This window comes from Limanda limanda, chromosome 8, assembly GCF_963576545.1.
Source record: "Limanda limanda chromosome 8, fLimLim1.1, whole genome shotgun sequence".
In the NCBI taxonomy this organism is placed as follows: Eukaryota; Metazoa; Chordata; class Actinopteri; order Pleuronectiformes; family Pleuronectidae; genus Limanda; species Limanda limanda.
The window spans coordinates 9,549,043-9,566,578 of record NC_083643.1 but is presented as its reverse complement, the minus strand read 5'-3'; the positions used below and the strand labels follow the sequence as shown (position 1 = coordinate 9,566,578).

At 42.0% G+C, this 17,536-nt stretch overlaps 2 protein-coding genes across 2 annotated transcripts; one reads left to right on the top strand and one right to left on the bottom strand.

The window, feature by feature from the left end:
• The first annotated feature begins 2,705 nt into the window (after nucleotides 1-2,705).
• On the top strand, nucleotides 2,706-9,884 carry LOC133008650 (tumor susceptibility gene 101 protein-like). The gene is made up of 10 exons (XM_061075903.1): nucleotides 2,706-3,098; nucleotides 3,639-3,726; nucleotides 3,810-3,875; nucleotides 4,876-5,039; nucleotides 5,363-5,489; nucleotides 5,759-5,816; nucleotides 6,065-6,159; nucleotides 7,846-8,048; nucleotides 8,146-8,385; nucleotides 8,473-9,884. The coding sequence occupies exons 1-10, from the start codon at nucleotides 3,057-3,059 to the stop codon at nucleotides 8,560-8,562; spliced, it is 1,173 nt and encodes a 390-aa protein (XP_060931886.1). The 5' UTR covers nucleotides 2,706-3,056; the 3' UTR covers nucleotides 8,563-9,884.
• A 726-nt stretch (nucleotides 9,885-10,610) lies between these two features.
• Nucleotides 10,611-16,813, bottom strand: ldha (lactate dehydrogenase A4). The gene is made up of 8 exons (XM_061076127.1): nucleotides 16,728-16,813; nucleotides 14,461-14,586; nucleotides 13,659-13,776; nucleotides 13,369-13,542; nucleotides 13,088-13,261; nucleotides 12,853-12,970; nucleotides 12,005-12,128; nucleotides 10,611-11,880 (listed from the first exon to the last, which is right to left on the bottom strand). Exons 2-8 carry the CDS (start codon nucleotides 14,584-14,586, stop codon nucleotides 11,716-11,718), a joined length of 999 nt encoding a protein of 332 aa, XP_060932110.1. The 5' UTR covers nucleotides 16,728-16,813; the 3' UTR covers nucleotides 10,611-11,715.
• Between the last annotated feature and the right edge of the window lie 723 nt (nucleotides 16,814-17,536).

Sequence of the window (17,536 nt, the reverse complement as noted above, 5' to 3'; positions counted from 1 at the left end):
CTGTAAATATGCCACAGTAAACAAAGAGCCCTTGTTTTTGCCTTGTGTAAAGTTGTCAGGCTGAAGTCAAATAACAAGATACATCTTTAAAACAGTTATTAGGATATAGACCTTATCAATTATGTAAGATAAGGTATATAGATATACAGTATATGTTGAGGACAAATGTGAGCAACAAAACGAACAGCACACAAACACCAGCTAGGGCAGATATGCTAACCAGATAAATTACCAACCGTTTCCTTTCAAATGAAAATCAATTCTGAAATTACTCAAGATTTGCAAAGTAAAACACAACTTTCTCTTGTTGTCGCACAAGACTCGACCTACAACATCCCTGTGTGCCTGTGGCTTGAGGACAGCTACCCTCAGACTCCTCCTCTCTGCTACGTCACGCCCACACAAGAGATGATGATCCTCAGAGGGAATTACACCTCCATCAACGGAGAAGTGGAGCTGCCTTACCTGGAGGAGTGGAAGACTGTGAGGAACCCGAAAAATTATCTCATATTCATTTAAAGAGCTGAATTTTTAAATAAAAGAAACAGACAATGAGATCAGGTTTACAGAATGACAGTTTCTGGCTCTGCTACAGTGCTGTGATTGTTCCTTGTCCTCTTGTCAGGGGGAGTGTGACCTGGTGAGCCTCCTGCAGGTGATGCAGGTGGCGTTCGGAGACTGCCCCCCCGTGTGCATGCAGCCTCCACCCGAACCTGAACACTCCTCGTGTAAGTAACGCTCACACTGGAAGAGAAGTGAGGCGCCATGTTGATTCAAACCAACACAAACATCCCTGCCCCAGATACAAGCTCATGTTGATCCCAGATCCAGATCTAGGCCACGTCTTATGAGTTTAACCAATCATAAATCTGAAATCACCTTTCCCCTGTCCTTGTGTTTATGACTTCATTGAGATTGATAAGAATTTTTTTTTCTAGGCCGGCTACAGGTACAAAGACAAGCAGAGGTGCTCTCAAGGGAAGATGGGAGCTCGTATCTGTCGTTACCCACAGACGACGGTCCACCTTTCTTTCCAGGATATGAAACCAACTGTTAGTGTTTTGTGGAACGTGACAATCATTTGTGTAAAACCGGTTCTGTGTCTTATCCTTTGTTCAGTGTCAGATGGTATCCATTGATTGTTTTGTAGTTCATGATTTTTAAGACAATTGCTGCAATGCTGTGTATTTTTTGTACGATTATGACTGTAAATGTTAAAAAGCACCTGATGTTTTGAGATTGTTTTATTTTGTGTGTTGTTAAAGGCCGAATCAATTTGGCAGTTGTAAAACTGTGTTGAAAGACGTGAATTACTTTACTGCCGGCTCATAAAACTGTGATTTCACCCGACCTGCTCTGACCTCGGCCATAAATCTTGTGGACTTTTGACTGGAGAAGAGAAAAGACTGTAATTCAAATCAAGGTGAAGCCTTATACCACAGTTTATTACAGAAGAGTCAGGCTATTTTTATTTTGACAGGAAAAAGCAGAATTTTCCACAAGCTAGATGTTCTGTTTTAAAAAAAATACTAAAAATCTCTAACAACAACAACTTTTTGAATTCATTCTTCACTTTTGATGGCCCTGCAAAAGAAACAGTGCTTATAGGATACTTGTAAATAAAACTCTAATTCTTGTCAATGTGAATGAAGAAATAAACCCATGTGTGTAGATATTGAATAATTTTCAGCAAATGTCAAGTGTCTTTTATGCTTCAACTGTGGCTTCATATTATATTCAGGGCTGTGCAATAAAATTACAGCAATTATCGCCGTATAATTCTCACCAACAGTAATACAAGAAGGGTTTAATATATGTCATTATGTTCAATGTGTGAGCACAGTGAGGAGATGCATAATTGATCTGATTTAGATTTGAATAATGTTTTCTTGTTTATCAAAAGTTGGTCATTCTCTCACTCAGGAGCAAAAATATGTCTTTAAACTAAGTAAGACTAATTTTACATTAATAATTATTGATTTCAACTGCTACAAAAACATTTATCCTGATATATATGTACATTGCTGAAGCTTTCCGAACTCTTTCTTTAGTCTAGTTTCTCCATTTGGAGTATCACTGTGATTAGTGCATCTGAAAAGGGTTTTTAAGTTTTCATAGGTAGTATATATTCTTCCTGTCTTCCCTGGTTGACGATGATTGAAATTGGCAGGCAAGATTTTTGGTTTGATTTCAGCAGTGACTTTTGGATATCTATAGCTGTAGACTCTAACACAGACTATACAAACTATATGTTTTTGTTTGTTTTACCATGTGGGCCTTGAGCCTGTAATAAAGTTTATTTATAGAAGCAAATTATAGGGTTAGGGTTAGTCACAAGGGCCATGAATGTACCTGCGCTCTGGATTCAAATTTTTAACTGTGACTTTCCTGTTAAACCTATGACTTTTATACATTAATTGTACAGGTAATCAAAACGTAACCATCGCCTCATTTACCTGTGTTTTCATAACAAGGGTATAATTGATCTGTGAGTCATTAACAATAAGAGGAAGAATAAAAACATTGTCTCCTTCAAGATAAAGGTACAGGTGACGTGGGGGGGGGGGGGAGTGTCTCACCTCCTCTGAGTCACCAGGACATTCTACAACATGACAAATCCAGGTGTTGTCCCATGTCCACAGCTGTACCCTCGTCACACAAGGGACCGGAAGCAGTCAGACCCATCGTCACTCTCGTCCCGGAAGCAGTCAGCTGCGGAACCGGAAGTCCCTTCTGTTGACGATCGTGTGTTTGGTTTTCGGCTTCTCTCTTCTCCGTTTCTCCGTTTTTCCGGTTCTCGGTTGATTCTCTGCGTCGAGACTCGTCTTCAACACAAACGCTGCTTGTGTTGAACCGGAAGTTCCCGCACAGAGACCGAGTCATTGTCTCAGCTGCAGTCGGGCCCGAGGCTGGGCTAACGTTAGCCTAGCATCCAGTCAAGTCCTGCTAGCTGGCGTTAGCTTGTGTTAGCTTGTGTTAGCTGTCAGACCCACAGAGTAAAGACAGTCCTGACGTGAACTCGTTTGTGGGAGAAGTTAAACAGAAATTTAGAAAACATGGCGGTTATCAACGAAGCTGGGCTGAAGAAGATGCTGAAGGTAAGACCGCAGCTAAACGGATGTGGACAGCATTAGCAAGTTAGCTGAAGTTGCCGACGTCAAACACGGCGCTATTAGCTCGTTAGCTTGTTAAAACTTCCTGGAGTGAGTCTTGCTTTATGCTTCTCTACAGATTTAGTACATTTAATACTTTATTTTACAATGTCATGGTAATTGATTGGCGAAGAACCATCAATAATCACCTGTTACATTCCCTGGTCATGTTGCATCTTTGTTAACATCACTAATGTTATTAAAATCTCGATTTAAACCACGATTCCCTGTTTTTGCAAATAGCTGTTGTTTATTTTATTTCCCCCAGCAATGACCCCACACTGTGTCATGCTTTTGTACAACATAAACATGTATTTCTAATGTGGACGTTTTAATTAATACAATTCCCCTTTGATAAGTGTACTTGTCTGAAGTTTAAATATTTGTTTCGTCCATGTTAAAGTTTCTGTGCTTGTCAGCGTCTATGTTCCTACTTTTATTTTACTAACATACCTTGTTTTTTCCCCTGTCTGTTTCATTGCCCAGCAATACAAATACAGGGATCTGTCTGTTCGTGAGATAACCAACGTCATCTCCCAGTACAAGGACCTGAAGCCAGTTATGGACGCTTATGGTAAATTCAATGATACTGGTTGCATCTTGTATGGTTGTATGATGCTCAATTTGTTGTTGACATGGGATGTTTTTGTGTTTCAGTGTTTAACGACGGCTCCACAAGAGACCTGATGAGCTTGACAGGCACCGTCCCAGTGAGCTACAGAGGTAAAGAGCCATACTTGTCTTTTCTTCAAAACATTTGCACATTGTCCCCTCAGTAAATTAAATTCCTCTGTAAAACTTCTCGCCCAAATACTGTAAAGCATTTGACAACAGAGGTCGACCAAACCAAAACACATAAACATGTAGAAGCATATGTATCCGCAAAAAAAGTGTGAGTGGTATTGTGCTATCTCATGTTCATGATGCACCTGTTTTTCATCAGTTCATCGTTATGTTTTTAAATTCCACTTATGAAATAGTAGCAATAACTACCCCTGAATTTTATTGTATTTTAGTGTGTTTTTCACCAACAAATGTATGTTATCTTTTTATGGGGAGGGGGGTTATGTGTTTTGTGTATTTTCTTGTTATGTGTTATGCTCTGATTCTTGGCAAACTGAGGCAAATTCCAAACAACTGAGTTGTATGGCAATAAAGTATTGAATCTTGATATTAGCCGATTATACATATTAAAACAAAAACTTCTTAATGATTGCTAAGAGGACCTAACCCTTACGACAAAGAAATGCAATTGAAGCTTGGTATTTTGCTAATGTTTGTTAGAAATTTGCAACAAAAGATAACACGACTACAATCAAATATGTAGAACTTGAAAATAAGAGTTCATTTTGTATGAAACGTATGAAATAATGCATATTATAATGTCTGAAAGTCTCAGATTGGATGATGAATTGGTCTGGCTCCACCTCAAATTGAATCCAGTAGTTCTTAATTTCTTGGTTGGGTTTGCTTGCATTGCTATCCTGTCTGATATTGAGAAAAAGTTGCAGGAGATCTGTTGCACTGTGAAATGTATTTAATTCACATACACCATATCATAATTGCTGTGTAATACATGACTAATAACCATGTGCTTTTGTAAACCGAATACAAAGGGGTGCCTTAAAATAGCAAAACGCTTGGATGAACATTCAGGGTGGAAAGAAGAGAATGTTAAGATTTGAAAGGGTCAATATTTGCTTTGTGGGTTTGCTTCTATTAGGCAATGTCTACAACATCCCAGTGTGTCTGTGGTTGCTTGACACATACCCCTACAACCCTCCCATTTGTTTTGTCAAACCCACCAACGCGATGATGATCAAAACTGGCAAGCACATCGATGCCAACGGCAAAATCTACCTGCCTTATCTACATGAGTGGAAGCATGTGAGTGCCAGGTCGTTCATCATCATATCGAAATATAGTTTATTCAGGCAATGATAATATGTGGGAATTAAAGCATGGATTAATTAGGAGGTTTGATTGTGGCAGTGACTTTTGGAAATCTATGGATGTAGGCTCTAACATAGACTACTGTAAACTATAGGAGTAAGTTATACCTCTGACTTTAAAAGGGGGCAGTCACGAGGGCCATGGATGTACTTGTGCTCTAGATACAAATTTAAACTGACTTTCCTGTTGATTCTATGACACGAGTGCTTTTTTTAGTACTGGTAAGCAAAACCTAACCATCACTGTTTCTCCTACAGCCCCAGTCAGACCTGTATGGTCTCATTCAGGTGATGATTGTGGTGTTTGGAGAGGAGCCTCCTGTGTTCTCTCGCCCCACTACACAAGCCCCTTACCAATCCTTCCAAGCAGCTGGACCCCCAAACCGTGAGTGACTTGTTTTTTAATTGTTAACAGAAAAATCCAAGTTTTCAGGATAATTCACAGACCCCTTTTCTACAAAGTCATATGGTGCGCATCAGAGAATTTACATCCTGAAAACCCTGGTAAAATATGTACACTTCATCATCTATACACTAGATGGCGCTCTTAGCTCACCCTTAAAACAACTGACGGTTCATGTGTCTGTGAGGGTGAGTGTTCTGTATGTTTGGTATGTCCAGGGTCCTGATTGTTTCAATCCCTCTCTATCTCAGCCGCCTACATGCCTGGTATGCCCGCAGTGTCACCATACGGTCCAAACGCTAACCCAGGGTAAGATGTTCGCCAAGCACTTTTCTCACCCAGATAACACATATTTACTGTATTTCTCAAAAAAAACAACCTGTCCTGGCTTGTCTGTGTGGTTTCTGCTGTAACATTGCACCCACATGCATATCTGTTGCTGGAAAACTTTACAGCCAGGCCAATTGCATCAGAAAGTTAAACATCAGCATTTAAAGCCTTTCGAAATGAAATAATGGAAAGTGTCTGCTATTTTTGGTTCATGTATCTTTTTGCAGAGGCTATCCAGGATACCAGTACCCAGGGGGCAACTCATACCCAGCCACTGGCGGCCCTGCACACTACCCCACCCAGGCCCCAGTCTCCGCAGTTGGTATGTGTTACATTTAGTATCAGGGGAACTTTATTTCTTCCCTATATCAAAGGTGCATTTGAAGGTCTGAATCTGCACTTGATTTAATCTATTTTTCAAACGCAACAACATATGGATTCTGTTCACTCAGAAACGATTAGATATTATTTAATTGTACAGCAGTGTCTGGGTTACTGTGAAATTATATTACAATGGTTTAATATTAAACCAAAGGTTCAATTCACACCTGACCAAAATTATACCTTTACCATTTTCCGTGGTCTTTAGTCAACCAGAAATCAAGACACTTGACCTTCTGACTCCGCATCTCTCACCTTCTGACTCTGATGGCATGATGAGCTGCAGCCTGCCACTGAAATGTCATTACTGTAACAAGAGTGGGGCACATTAAAGGCCAAAGGGTACGATGGACCCGAAAGGAAATGGAACAGTCCCCTCCTACTCCCCACACTCTAAACCATAGTTGAGCCAAGTGCTATATTTAGAATTGGAACAGTAACTGCTCACAATGACAGACCTCTGATAAGGGATCCATCTGCCGCCCCCCAACATCAGTATGAACCAATGAAATGCTTGTTAGGGATCAGCGTGCAGGAGGAGATTAAACTCCCTCCTACATTTTGTGAAATGCGTTTGATTGACCACCGCTCAAGGCAGATCAACTCTGACATTTGTAGAGCTGTCTCCAGACTGCTCATGAAGTGGTCGTGACCCTGCAGACATCCATCAGTGTTTTTACACTTACATAACCTGGTATATGGCAGCTTTGAAGATGTACTTTGAGATGGGCTTTTATATGACTTATATCTACAGTACATATGAGGAGTATAAAATATTGCACCTTCAATATCAAGCTTCACTAAAATACATAAATAAATGTTGTATACCTTTGATATATTTTATAATCAAGTAAAACACTATGTTAAACTACAGCCTTAAAGTTAAGAAAAGTACAATTTTTTGCAGAAATTCTGTTGGATTACACCAGCTTTCAGGAGTTTCCTTTTTTTCACTAATTCAGAATTATTCAGATGTGTCACAAGCTTCGTGCTTCTGTTTTCGCAACAGAAATGATGCTTGTTACCATCGATATTACCCAAGTTATGACCTTAATAAATGAACGTTGGCTCAGGAGGTCACATAACCAGTAAGTGGTTTGATTCCCGTCTCTTTCATTCCGCTTGCCAAAGTGTCATTGTGCAATGTCCCTGACGGCTGTTCCTTCTGAACAGAAAAGCTCTGCAAATAGAAGTGCTGTACAAATATGTGTGATTGGGCAAATAAAGTAAAGCTCTTTGAGTGGTTATCAAGATTATAAAAGTGCTGTTTAGATGCAGTCCATTTAACATGAGCATCTACTGTCACGTTACAGATGGAATAAAATGGCCACAGAGGCAGGTGGTTCCATGCTGTACTCACTGAATGTTTTCAGTGTGAAAATGATTTGTTATATCACGTGTCATTCACAATCACAAATTCTAAACCTTACTGAAAACGTTTGGGTGATTTTGTAGCAGTTTTAGGAAACTCAATGTAATTTTTTATAACATCAGACAAGAGATTATAATTTGGAAGTCTGACACTCATCCCTTCTTACGTCTGCTCATTGGTTTGTGAGGACATGTTGGACGATAAACAACTGTTCAATCACTGCGTCTCATTGCTTCTTAACCTCTTCATCTTCAGGTCCAAGCCGGGATGGCACCATCGGAGAGGACACCATCCGCGCATCTCTGATTTCAGCAGTAAGTGACAAACTTCGCTGGAGGATGAAGGAGGAGATGGACAGAGCTCAGGCCGAGCTGGACGCCCTGAAGCGAACAGAGGAAGACCTGAAGAAAGGACATCAGAAACTGGAGGAGATGGTCTCAAGACTGGACCAGGAAGTGGTGAGAGTTGTATATGTATTTTTTTATGTCCTCTATCAACATCTTTTCCATAACAACAACATTGAAAATTGGTTTTATGGTTGTAATGTTTTTGTAGACGGAGGTTGACAGAAACATTGAGCTGCTGAAGAGAAAGGACGAGGAGCTGAGCGAGGCCTTGGAGAAGATGGAGAACCAGACGGAGAACAATGACATTGATGACGTCATTGTGCCGACGGCTCCTCTTTACAAACAGATTCTGAACCTGTACGCTGAGGAGAACGCAATCGAAGATACTATCTTCTATCTGGGAGAGGCTCTCCGCAGGGGCGTCATCGACCTTGAGGTTTTCTTAAAGGTAACCACCAAGTATGAGTAAGAGAAACAAGTGTTAGCACATTTTTATCCTGAGATTTACATTCACCCCTATTCTCTTCTGTTACAGCATGTACGCCTCCTGTCCAGGAAGCAGTTCCAGCTTCGTGCCCTCATGCAGAAAGCCCGCAAAACTGCAGGCCTCAGCGACCTCTACTGATTCTCACACACTACCTGGAAGCGTTCATATCTTCAATCTCTCTTCGTTTCCCTTCTAGCCCTTTTTGTTGTATTCCCTCCTCTAACGTCTTCTTTTATTTTAAATCGCTGCTCCTTTTTATGGAAATTCACTATGAAATCTGAAAGAACCCGGAACAGCAACGCTTAAGAACAATTGGACTGTCGTGTGTAACACAGTGAAATTTCCAACTGTATGGCCACAGTTGTACACCATTTGTATTTTGATCTGACCAAATACTTCTTTGAAATCATCATGCATCAACAGTCATGAACCAGACACGACAAATGATTGACTGTGGTCGACACAAAAAACTTTCGCCATACAGGTAAAAGTGAGGTGCGAGCTTATTCTGTGTATGATGTGTGTGAGTGTTTGTGGTGAAGCCGGGTTGTGCGTTATTGTGTCGACATGTTTATGCTGCATTACACCCTGGTCCACAGGTTTTTGCTCTTTGTCAGACAAAGTAATTTGGCTAGTAAGCACAAATAGTCAGGGGCTAGTGGCGAGGGGCTTTGTAGAGAGCCCCATGTGTCCGCTGTCCCACACCCCTCATAATGAAAAGGTTAGGCTGTGATATAAATACCCAGGGCAACCTTTCATGAAGGACGGGGGTTCAGCCTCAGGATTTAGTTCTGCCTGGGGTCTGGGTCATGTTCAGTAGCCATGGAGTCAACTTGATCTCCTCTCATACAGTAGAGGTGATGATCAACGTGGCCCTGAGCTGTGTTTCTGTGTTGTGTGGGTCTATCAATGAGCTGAATTCTTGTGAGCAACCATCAACTTACCCGCACCACTCTTTATCTGTCCCCTGATCTGTGTTTTGTCTCCATGATGGTGTGAGTGAGGCTGTTTGATCGCATGTCAGCTGCTCAGGTCTACCCTCTGACTGCATTAACCAGTCAGTCTCGTACAGTGGTCGTCTCACTCTCTGCACTGTCTCTAACTAATGCAGGTGGCTGTCTTGACATACTTAAATCTAAAAGGAAATCTTTTTTTTTTTTTTAACTTTTCTATTTCCCTTGTGCTGTCCACTTATTCTCAGTCCTGCTGAGAAGTTTAGATTTTCAGAAAAAAAAAGGTTGTGAATAGGCCAGAACGTTGGAGGGTAAAAAAAAAAAAAAAAAAGGACTATGAACTAATCAAAAAAAGTTAACTTATGTAAAGTTTGCAAACAGGTCTCATTTAAATTAGCCTTTTACTAAATGCACTTTGAATTGTATGATAGAATATCTGCTGTTGTTTTTTTTTTCTTTGTTTCCAAATCAACCACCTGTTCTTTTATATCTGTAGATTTATGTAAATCAGTACAAATAAAGTAAATCTGATTTAAAGTTTCATCTCTCTAAGATCATTATTCCAGTATAACTTTTTTACTTTAAGCCAAGGAGGTTATTTTGCGACTTAGGGGCATTGGGTTTGTTTTCCAGCAGGATCGTGGAGAAAACAGGTTTTAATGAAACTTCGATGGATGGGACACGGGCCAAAAAAAAAACAATTTCGTTCTGGATCTGGACAAAGGGGCTGATCCAGGAATTGTTTTTTATTTCTTTTACACTGCCAGATTGCAACTGTTTTTTCACATTTCACTGTCTTCTCAGGGATTAATTCAAGGATCTTGATGAAAAAAAAGCATATTTAGTGGACTTATATCTGTAAGTGTGAGAATTTGGTACATCTGTTGGGCCTTGGTGGGTGTATGCACTTAGTCCCATTCTAGTTCATAACTGTTTGATGGCTTATTGATCACAGTTGTATCTCTTAGTTATATCTCTGTCATGCACTTGTTGGACAAACCACAGAGAGAAGCATTAATGAATAGTATATCAGAGCCTAGTGGCTAGTTCGCGCTGGCATTTATTAGTTGTTGCAGCAGTGACCACATTTCTCATGCACAGAAGCTTCTAATCCGCTGCATGTATTGACCCATAGATTTGCACAGTGAGCAGCTGATTCAGCGACCCTGTAAACACGAGCTGCTTTTCACTAGACTACACGACAAACACAGCAAAGGACAAAGGACACGTCAGTATCGTCATCCTGGCAGTTTTATTTGATGTTACGGGGCAAATCAAAATCAACATTCAGCTGCCCTGACAGGAAGTCTGTGAGGGATCAATCAACCCTATCCAATGTTTCAACATCAATACATAAATAGATCTCATCTGTATTTTTACGTCATAAATAATAGTATAGTTCTGTCAATGTTCTTTATTTCCCAAAAGTCAGGATTCAAATAAATACAGACACCCTTTGAGGGTATTTAGGGTGCGCACACGTACAACACCTTCAGGATTGTTATCCGTTATGATTCATAACCATAATTATAGCTGACTCTTTCCCTTTGGGTCTCTGTTACATTATGGCAGTTTACCTTGTTGGCACCCTCTCTAAGTCCGGTGTGACCTTACTTTGTAACAGCTTGCCTTTTAAATATATATATTGAATATATATTTCTCTATCAGTGCACTTGTGTTTTTTTATTTATTTTATTTTATTTATTTTAAAGGCTTCGGTGCCAACCAGTAAACTGCTACGCATCGCTTGTCTCAAGTGATAAGGTACTTTGGAATCACAGGAGTCCAGTGATTGATCTCAACTCTCTAGGAAGCCTTCCTCATAGAGAATGGAATGTCTCCATTGTTTTCCAAATAAAAAAATTAACAGAGATTCCCAAGTGGAAAAAATACAACCAGTAACGGCCACAGAATACGCTGAATCCCGACCAAATACGAACGAGGAGTGCACAGAAGTAACAGCAACAGTACATGTAAACATACAGTACATAGAATTATACACTCAATATGCAAATGCCTTACAATCGATGTATAGTCAGGACAATATGAAAATGCCCCCTCGCTTCATCACTGACTGAGATCGAAGGCTAAAGGTATGAGATGTGTTTCTGAATATTTAGTGGTGGTAGAAGGAAGGCAGCAACAGACAATGATACCCATGTCAACTAAAATCTAGTTTCCATTGGTTTAGCTACAGACACGTGGACATTTTTATAGATACTCAAAAGTCTCATTCGTCCATTGCCGTGAGGGACACAGGAGGTACAGTAGGTGGAGATCCACCACGCAGAGCTTGGTGTAGCTTCCGGGTGGAGCTGAGAACTCAGAGCCGTCCTCTTCACAGGGTGAGCTCCTTCTGTACACCCCACAGGGTCTCAGCGCTCTTCACCAGCTGCTTCTCCTCCTCGTCCTTCAGCGTCATGTGGATGACGTCTGTCAGGCCGCTGTTGCCTAGGACACAGGGGATGCTGAGGAAGACCTCATCCTTCACTCCGTGCATTCCCTAGCAGACGAAGAGAGGAAGAAGAGGACCAACCCGTTACTCATCTGCACACTGTTTGGTAAATGAATCAACAGCGGGAATATCATGATTTGGGATTTGTCCGACTTGCTGCCCGGCACCTCACCTGGACCAGTGTGGACACGGGGTGAACTTTGTGCATGTTCTTCAAGATGCTTTCCACCAGGTCAGCCACAGACATGCCGATGGCCCAGGAAGTGTAGCCCTTCAGCCTGATCACCTCGTAGGCTCTGCAGTGCACATACAAAAGGATAATAAAACAATTTGAAGTGAGAAGAACTGTCATGTCTCTCGGACGAATAAGAAAATCAAGCTCGGATTTGGTATTTAGGACAAAGTTACTCTGTCTGACTGCCTGTTAATTCAGTATCTAATGCTGTTTTGTAGGGGAAGTTTGTAGTTGCCACTCCTGAATTTCTGCTGTGCACACAGCAGCTCATGCTGTAAATATATCTGGTCCATGTTAATCATTTATGAGGAGGGCAGTACACCAAAAAGATTAAGTAACCTTTCTTTAGTCAGGAATTAATATCCGCATATATTTCATTAAGGCAGAACCTGGATGTTAAAGTGAGGTCATGAAGTTTTGTGTAACAGAGAGTAGCAGATCTAGTGTGTGTGTTGTGGCAGAGAGGATGTAATAATAAAAAAGAAATGCCTGCCTCTGCTTGTCTCTGGGCTCAGTTCCATGTTAAAATTCCTCACCTGAGGAAGTCAGCACGCTTGAATTCAACTGAGCCTGCTGGGACTTTCAGTCTTTATGTTTATGAATAGTGGTGATCAGTTCCCATTGAGCCCTACATACCTGTTTTAATTTTATGGCTCCGACTTTACACAATTGCAGCCATAAATCTGCTGGACAGATGTCGTCCGTGCAGGTGAAAGAGTGTGAGCAGGAAATGTTTCCGCTCAATGCTGGTTTACTTAAAAAAAAAAAAAAGAAAGGGTCCTTACCCTTCAACCACCATCTTGTGAACCTCCTTCCAGTTCTCGGCGTCACCCTCAGCCCCCATCTTCGGGTTGAGGCACTGCAGAGAAACTCCGGCAACGTTCACGCCGCTCCACACGGGCACTAGGAGAAACACACATGAGATCATTAAAACCTGCAATTGATGAACCTATATTAAATCGTTTGCTGGAGACCAACAAACATTCACAGCGGATGATATTTTTGGTTGAATCTTCGTACCACTGGAGTCTCCGTGCTCTCCGATGATCCAGCCGTGACAGCTTGACGGGTGGATGTTGAGCTTCTCTCCCATGAGGTGGCGGAAACGGGCGGAGTCCAGGTTGGTGCCTGAGCCAATGACACGGTGGCGGGGAAAGCCACTCAGCTTCCAGGCCACGTAGGTCAGGATGTCCACTGGGAGGGAGAAGAATGAATCAGCCAATGACAACATTTCAAACTGCACCGCACTTTCTCCTCTCACACGTTCTGTCCCCTCTCATTCACGCTCACGTCCTCCTCACCTGGGTTGGAGACCACCATCAGGATGCAGTTGGGGCTGTACTTGACGATGTTGGGGATGATGAACTTGAAGATGTTGACGTTGCGCTGCACCAGGTTGAGTCGGCTCTCGCCCTCCTGCTGGCGGGCGCCGGCAGTCACCACCACCACCTTGGAGTTGGCTGTCACGCTGTAGTCTACAAAATGGATAGAGAGAGTGTTCTGATGCAGGCACTGACAAGTTTTTTGGGTGAGCCAAAAATTAAAAAAGGTTCCCAGCAAAAGTTGTGGTTAATGTTTGTAAATTTTTTACCTTTGTCGGCCACAATCTTGTGCGTCTTGAGGAAGAGGGCGCCGTGCTGCAGGTCCATGGCCTCACCCTTCAGCTTGTCCTCCATCACGTCGACCAGAGCCAGCTCGTCACACAAGTCCTGATGATTAACACATTACATAGAGTTAGTCATTCTGACAACTCACTACACAATATGTACAGTGTGTTGCAGCAAATCTAGTGAGTGGATAGAGCTACACTGAGACCTGTGCCAAATGTGGAGGATCTCTGTTATTCCTACAGGTATTCTTCACTTTTATATCTATTTACAGAATATAAATATGAAGCCATGTCTCGGCTAATAAGATGCATTATAATTGCAATGACCCCTGGCTTCTCTTGGCCTCTGTGGTTCCTCAGCTCGCTAAGATCAGGCTATATAGGTGTGAAGGGAACCGGACATTAGAGGGGAAGTGCTAAGGTTCCTCTCCTTTGTCCTCCTTCTACAAAACAATACAGAGGTTTGGCTGTTCTCAGACCAGGGACTAGTTTGCATAACCTTAATATTCCACAGAATGCATAATGCTGTTGGTTTGCAAACTCATTCAAGTTCATCTAAATCTACTCCATAGCCATAATTTAGATCAGATCCAAATAAAAACCCAAATCCAGTGAATTTAAATGTGGTCTTGCAGGAGGTTCATTCTAGTTGCTACTTTAATAACTCTGCAGCCTCCTTCATAGATTTACCTTCCCAGTTATCATAACATCTACGTTTTCTCTTGGCTCATTCTAAACTACAATGATATATCACATGAAATCGACTCTTTCTCTCCCGTCTCACCTTCAGCAGGACGCTCATGGCGCAGGCCATGCCGACCATGCCGACGCCCACCACCGTCACCTTGCTCTGGCTGCCAACAGGCTCCTCCTTCATCACATGGCTGATCAGCTTTTCCTTGGTAGACATCTGAGATCAAATAAAGAGGCACAGGGAAGGTGGGAGGAAGAAATAGTAAAAGGGAAGGACAAGGTTAGTAAGAGGCGGTAGAGATAAAGCAGGTAGGCAGAGTGTAATAGGGGGAGAGGGAGGGTTAGAGATGCATAATGTACATGGTGGTTATTATAAGGTCTGTTCACATCCTATGAGGTTTGGATTCCCTTTATTTTGTCACCACAGAAAGTTTCTGTAAAGGGGTCGTGACAGTTTCCCTTTTTCATGACCACAAAACACAACTTCTATCAACCGCAAGTTCCTGTTCTAAACTTCCAAGTCTGACACTCTTCAATATGTTTACTTCCTTATATGGTTTCCTGATAGTATTTGCTCCTTAGCCCCTCTCCAGGTCTCCATAGCAACCACTGTCTGGGAAAATTCCACTGGCGGTATCCGTGCGGTACAGACCATCCCCAGCTGACGTCACTCTCACACACGCTTCTACTTATGCTTCCTGTCTGAGCTGACTAGGCGGGTGGGCTGCTCGCTTTGCAGGCTCTTACATCAGCAGCGTGATAGCGTCGTGTCTCTGTGATGTAGAGATGCTGGTCATGTGACACACAGGACATGTGGCGTACCTGACTGGGCAGCGCGGTGCTTTGTAATACCTTCCCTGAGAGGATATTTAAAACCTCTCCAGGGTGAGTTGGCACACAATAGCAGGACATGGTAGGTGGGACAGTCATACCTCATGTCCCTTTATCCAATTACCTCTCACTCAGAGCGAGCTGAAGGCTTATTACATAGCAGGACGTGACCCTGAGGTCAGCCCAGTTACAAGAAAACCCTTTGTTAATATATAGTAAGTGTGGATTACAGTATATGTTCACCATTCCCTTTCTTTACACTGGGCTGTACAAACAGACATATTACTTCTTAGCTTCACTGAATGAGGATTAAAAGAAGGATTATTAGGAGCTGAAAGAACTTAATGTGATATGCTTGGTAGGAGTGAGAGCGAGATGGATGTTTAATGCCAATCCTCGGATTATATGAGTTTCTGGGACTGTGTCACACAACTGTACGACTATAACAGCTTTCTGCATATGATCATATTTCCCAGCACATAATGACATTTGCTTAACCAGATCCCCGGCAGCAGGGTAAGTTAGGAAGGGTTTACTGAGCTCTGATAGGGTGTCAGGTATCACAGCGGTGCTTTTTAGTCTTTCACATCACTATTTGGATGATGTGATTTTACAAAAAATATGACTTTATCCAAACTTGTATTTGCTTTCAAAGATTCCAACTGTCTCTTCTGTAAATGTAATGGAACAACTGTGGCTGCCATCACTGCCAGGTCAGGTCTGATTAATCTGAAAAATTATCATCAATATTTTCTAAATAATTGATGTGATCATAAAAAATGGCAAAGCACTAAAACACCAGTGATGACAATATATCAGCATATTATATATCCCCCCCCCCCCCCCCCCCCCTCCTGATGGTGGGTACATCGTGTTTCATTCTCACGTGCCGGCTCGACACCGGCTGCGGACGTGCACTTGTGTAACAGCGCGTTTATTCGGTCTATGACGTCACCACGATCCTTTGATGTACTGATCCAAGACCTGTCATGTACTGATCCATCACTTAATGGCTCTTCTATTGACTTATTATAATCATATTATCACCTAATATTGATATTTTTTTATTAATATTACGCGTGGATTACAATGGGCAGTGACTCTATGATTCTTCTAGGCATATGTCTATTATTTAGATTCCATCCATCTCGTATTATATGCGGCACTGGAGGGGGGCGGGGGTGTAGGAGAAACCCACAGGCCTACGTCACGCCTCCTCGACTATTCTGAAGTATTCGCTCTAAAAAAACAAAAAGTGCACACTTTATTGCACCAATGTGGAAAAGGCGTAAAAAAATAATCCCGTAACCACTCATAATAATCTATAATCATGGACGCCCCCCCCCCCCTCCCTCCCCCTGGCATCCTGGTCTGTGGGATGATCCTCACGATGCGCATCAGGTTGATCAAGTCTCTCTCTCTTTTATCAGATCGAATCGCTGAACAAGGAAATGGATGGAGAGAAAGTCCCGGAAGAGCCCGATCCTAACGCAGACCACATCCCGGTGCCATGTTGTGTGTTCTTACCTTGAGGTTCGAGTGGTAGACTGGGGGAGAACTGGTTCCGGACTGCGGGTCTTCCTCTGAGCTGCTGCTGGTCTCCGCAGAAACAAGTGGCGCTGCGGAAGGGGGCGAGGCGCTTTAAAGGCTTCCTTCATACGCAATGAGCTGGGGGGGCGGGGCTTAAGGCCACGGTGCATGTTGCCGGTCACGTCCCGTCTAGTCCCCAGACCGGATGTGGCGCGAAGGGGGGGGGGGGGGGGGGGGGGGGCGTCATCATGCTTCGTTCTTATTTCCAGCGAAATTCCTCTTCATCATCTTAAAGCAGTGATGAAGATCGCTCAGGAACACGTGTGTGAATCAACCGGTTTTCATCATCCTCATGTTACAGGAAACACACACTATTGTTTAACGCCTAGTTTCATAACACAACACTTTGTATAATCCAGTTTTTATTCAGTTTATACTCATTATAGCAGCTTGACAGTGTAGCAGGGGATTTCTAAAATATGTCTCCTGTAATAACAACAAGAACAATAATAATATTCACAATAATATGAATAATCCTAATAGTAATGATAATAAAGCAACAAAAACAACATCATCAATCATAATAATAATGAAAATTCCTCCAGAGTACGTACATTTTCACCACTTTCTAATATCTAATTTTGGTAAGAATTTGAGCATGTTAAAGCCCTCAAAAAGCCAATTCATTGTCCTGAAAAAATAAAAAATAATAATCCTTTCTGTCTGTCAGTGCCTGTCAGTGCTCGGGCCCTAATGATATCAATAATAATTATAATATCAATAATATACAGTAATTCATATATGTT

What these genes read in the sequence shown, in the direction of transcription:
- LOC133008650 (XM_061075903.1), top strand. Translation starts at nt 3,057, where the DNA reads ATGGCGGTTATCAACGAAGCTGGGCTGAAGAAGATGCTGAAG. An exon ending in AGCAGCTGGACCCCCAAACC is followed by an intron (nt 5,490 to 5,758) that starts GTGAGTGACTTG and finishes TCTCTATCTCAG; the next exon opens with CCGCCTACATGCCTGGTATG. An exon ending in CAAGACTGGACCAGGAAGTG is followed by an intron (nt 8,049 to 8,145) that starts GTGAGAGTTGTA and finishes ATGTTTTTGTAG; the next exon opens with ACGGAGGTTGACAGAAACAT.
- ldha (XM_061076127.1), bottom strand. Translation starts at nt 14,586, where the DNA reads ATGTCTACCAAGGAAAAGCTGATCAGCCATGTGATGAAGGAGGAGCCT. An exon ending in AGAGCACGGAGACTCCAGTG is followed by an intron (nt 12,971 to 13,087) that starts GTACGAAGATTC and finishes TGTTTCTCCTAG; the next exon opens with TGCCCGTGTGGAGCGGCGTG. An exon ending in CACAAGATGGTGGTTGAAGG is followed by an intron (nt 12,129 to 12,852) that starts GTAAGGACCCTT and finishes TGTGCACTGCAG; the next exon opens with AGCCTACGAGGTGATCAGGC.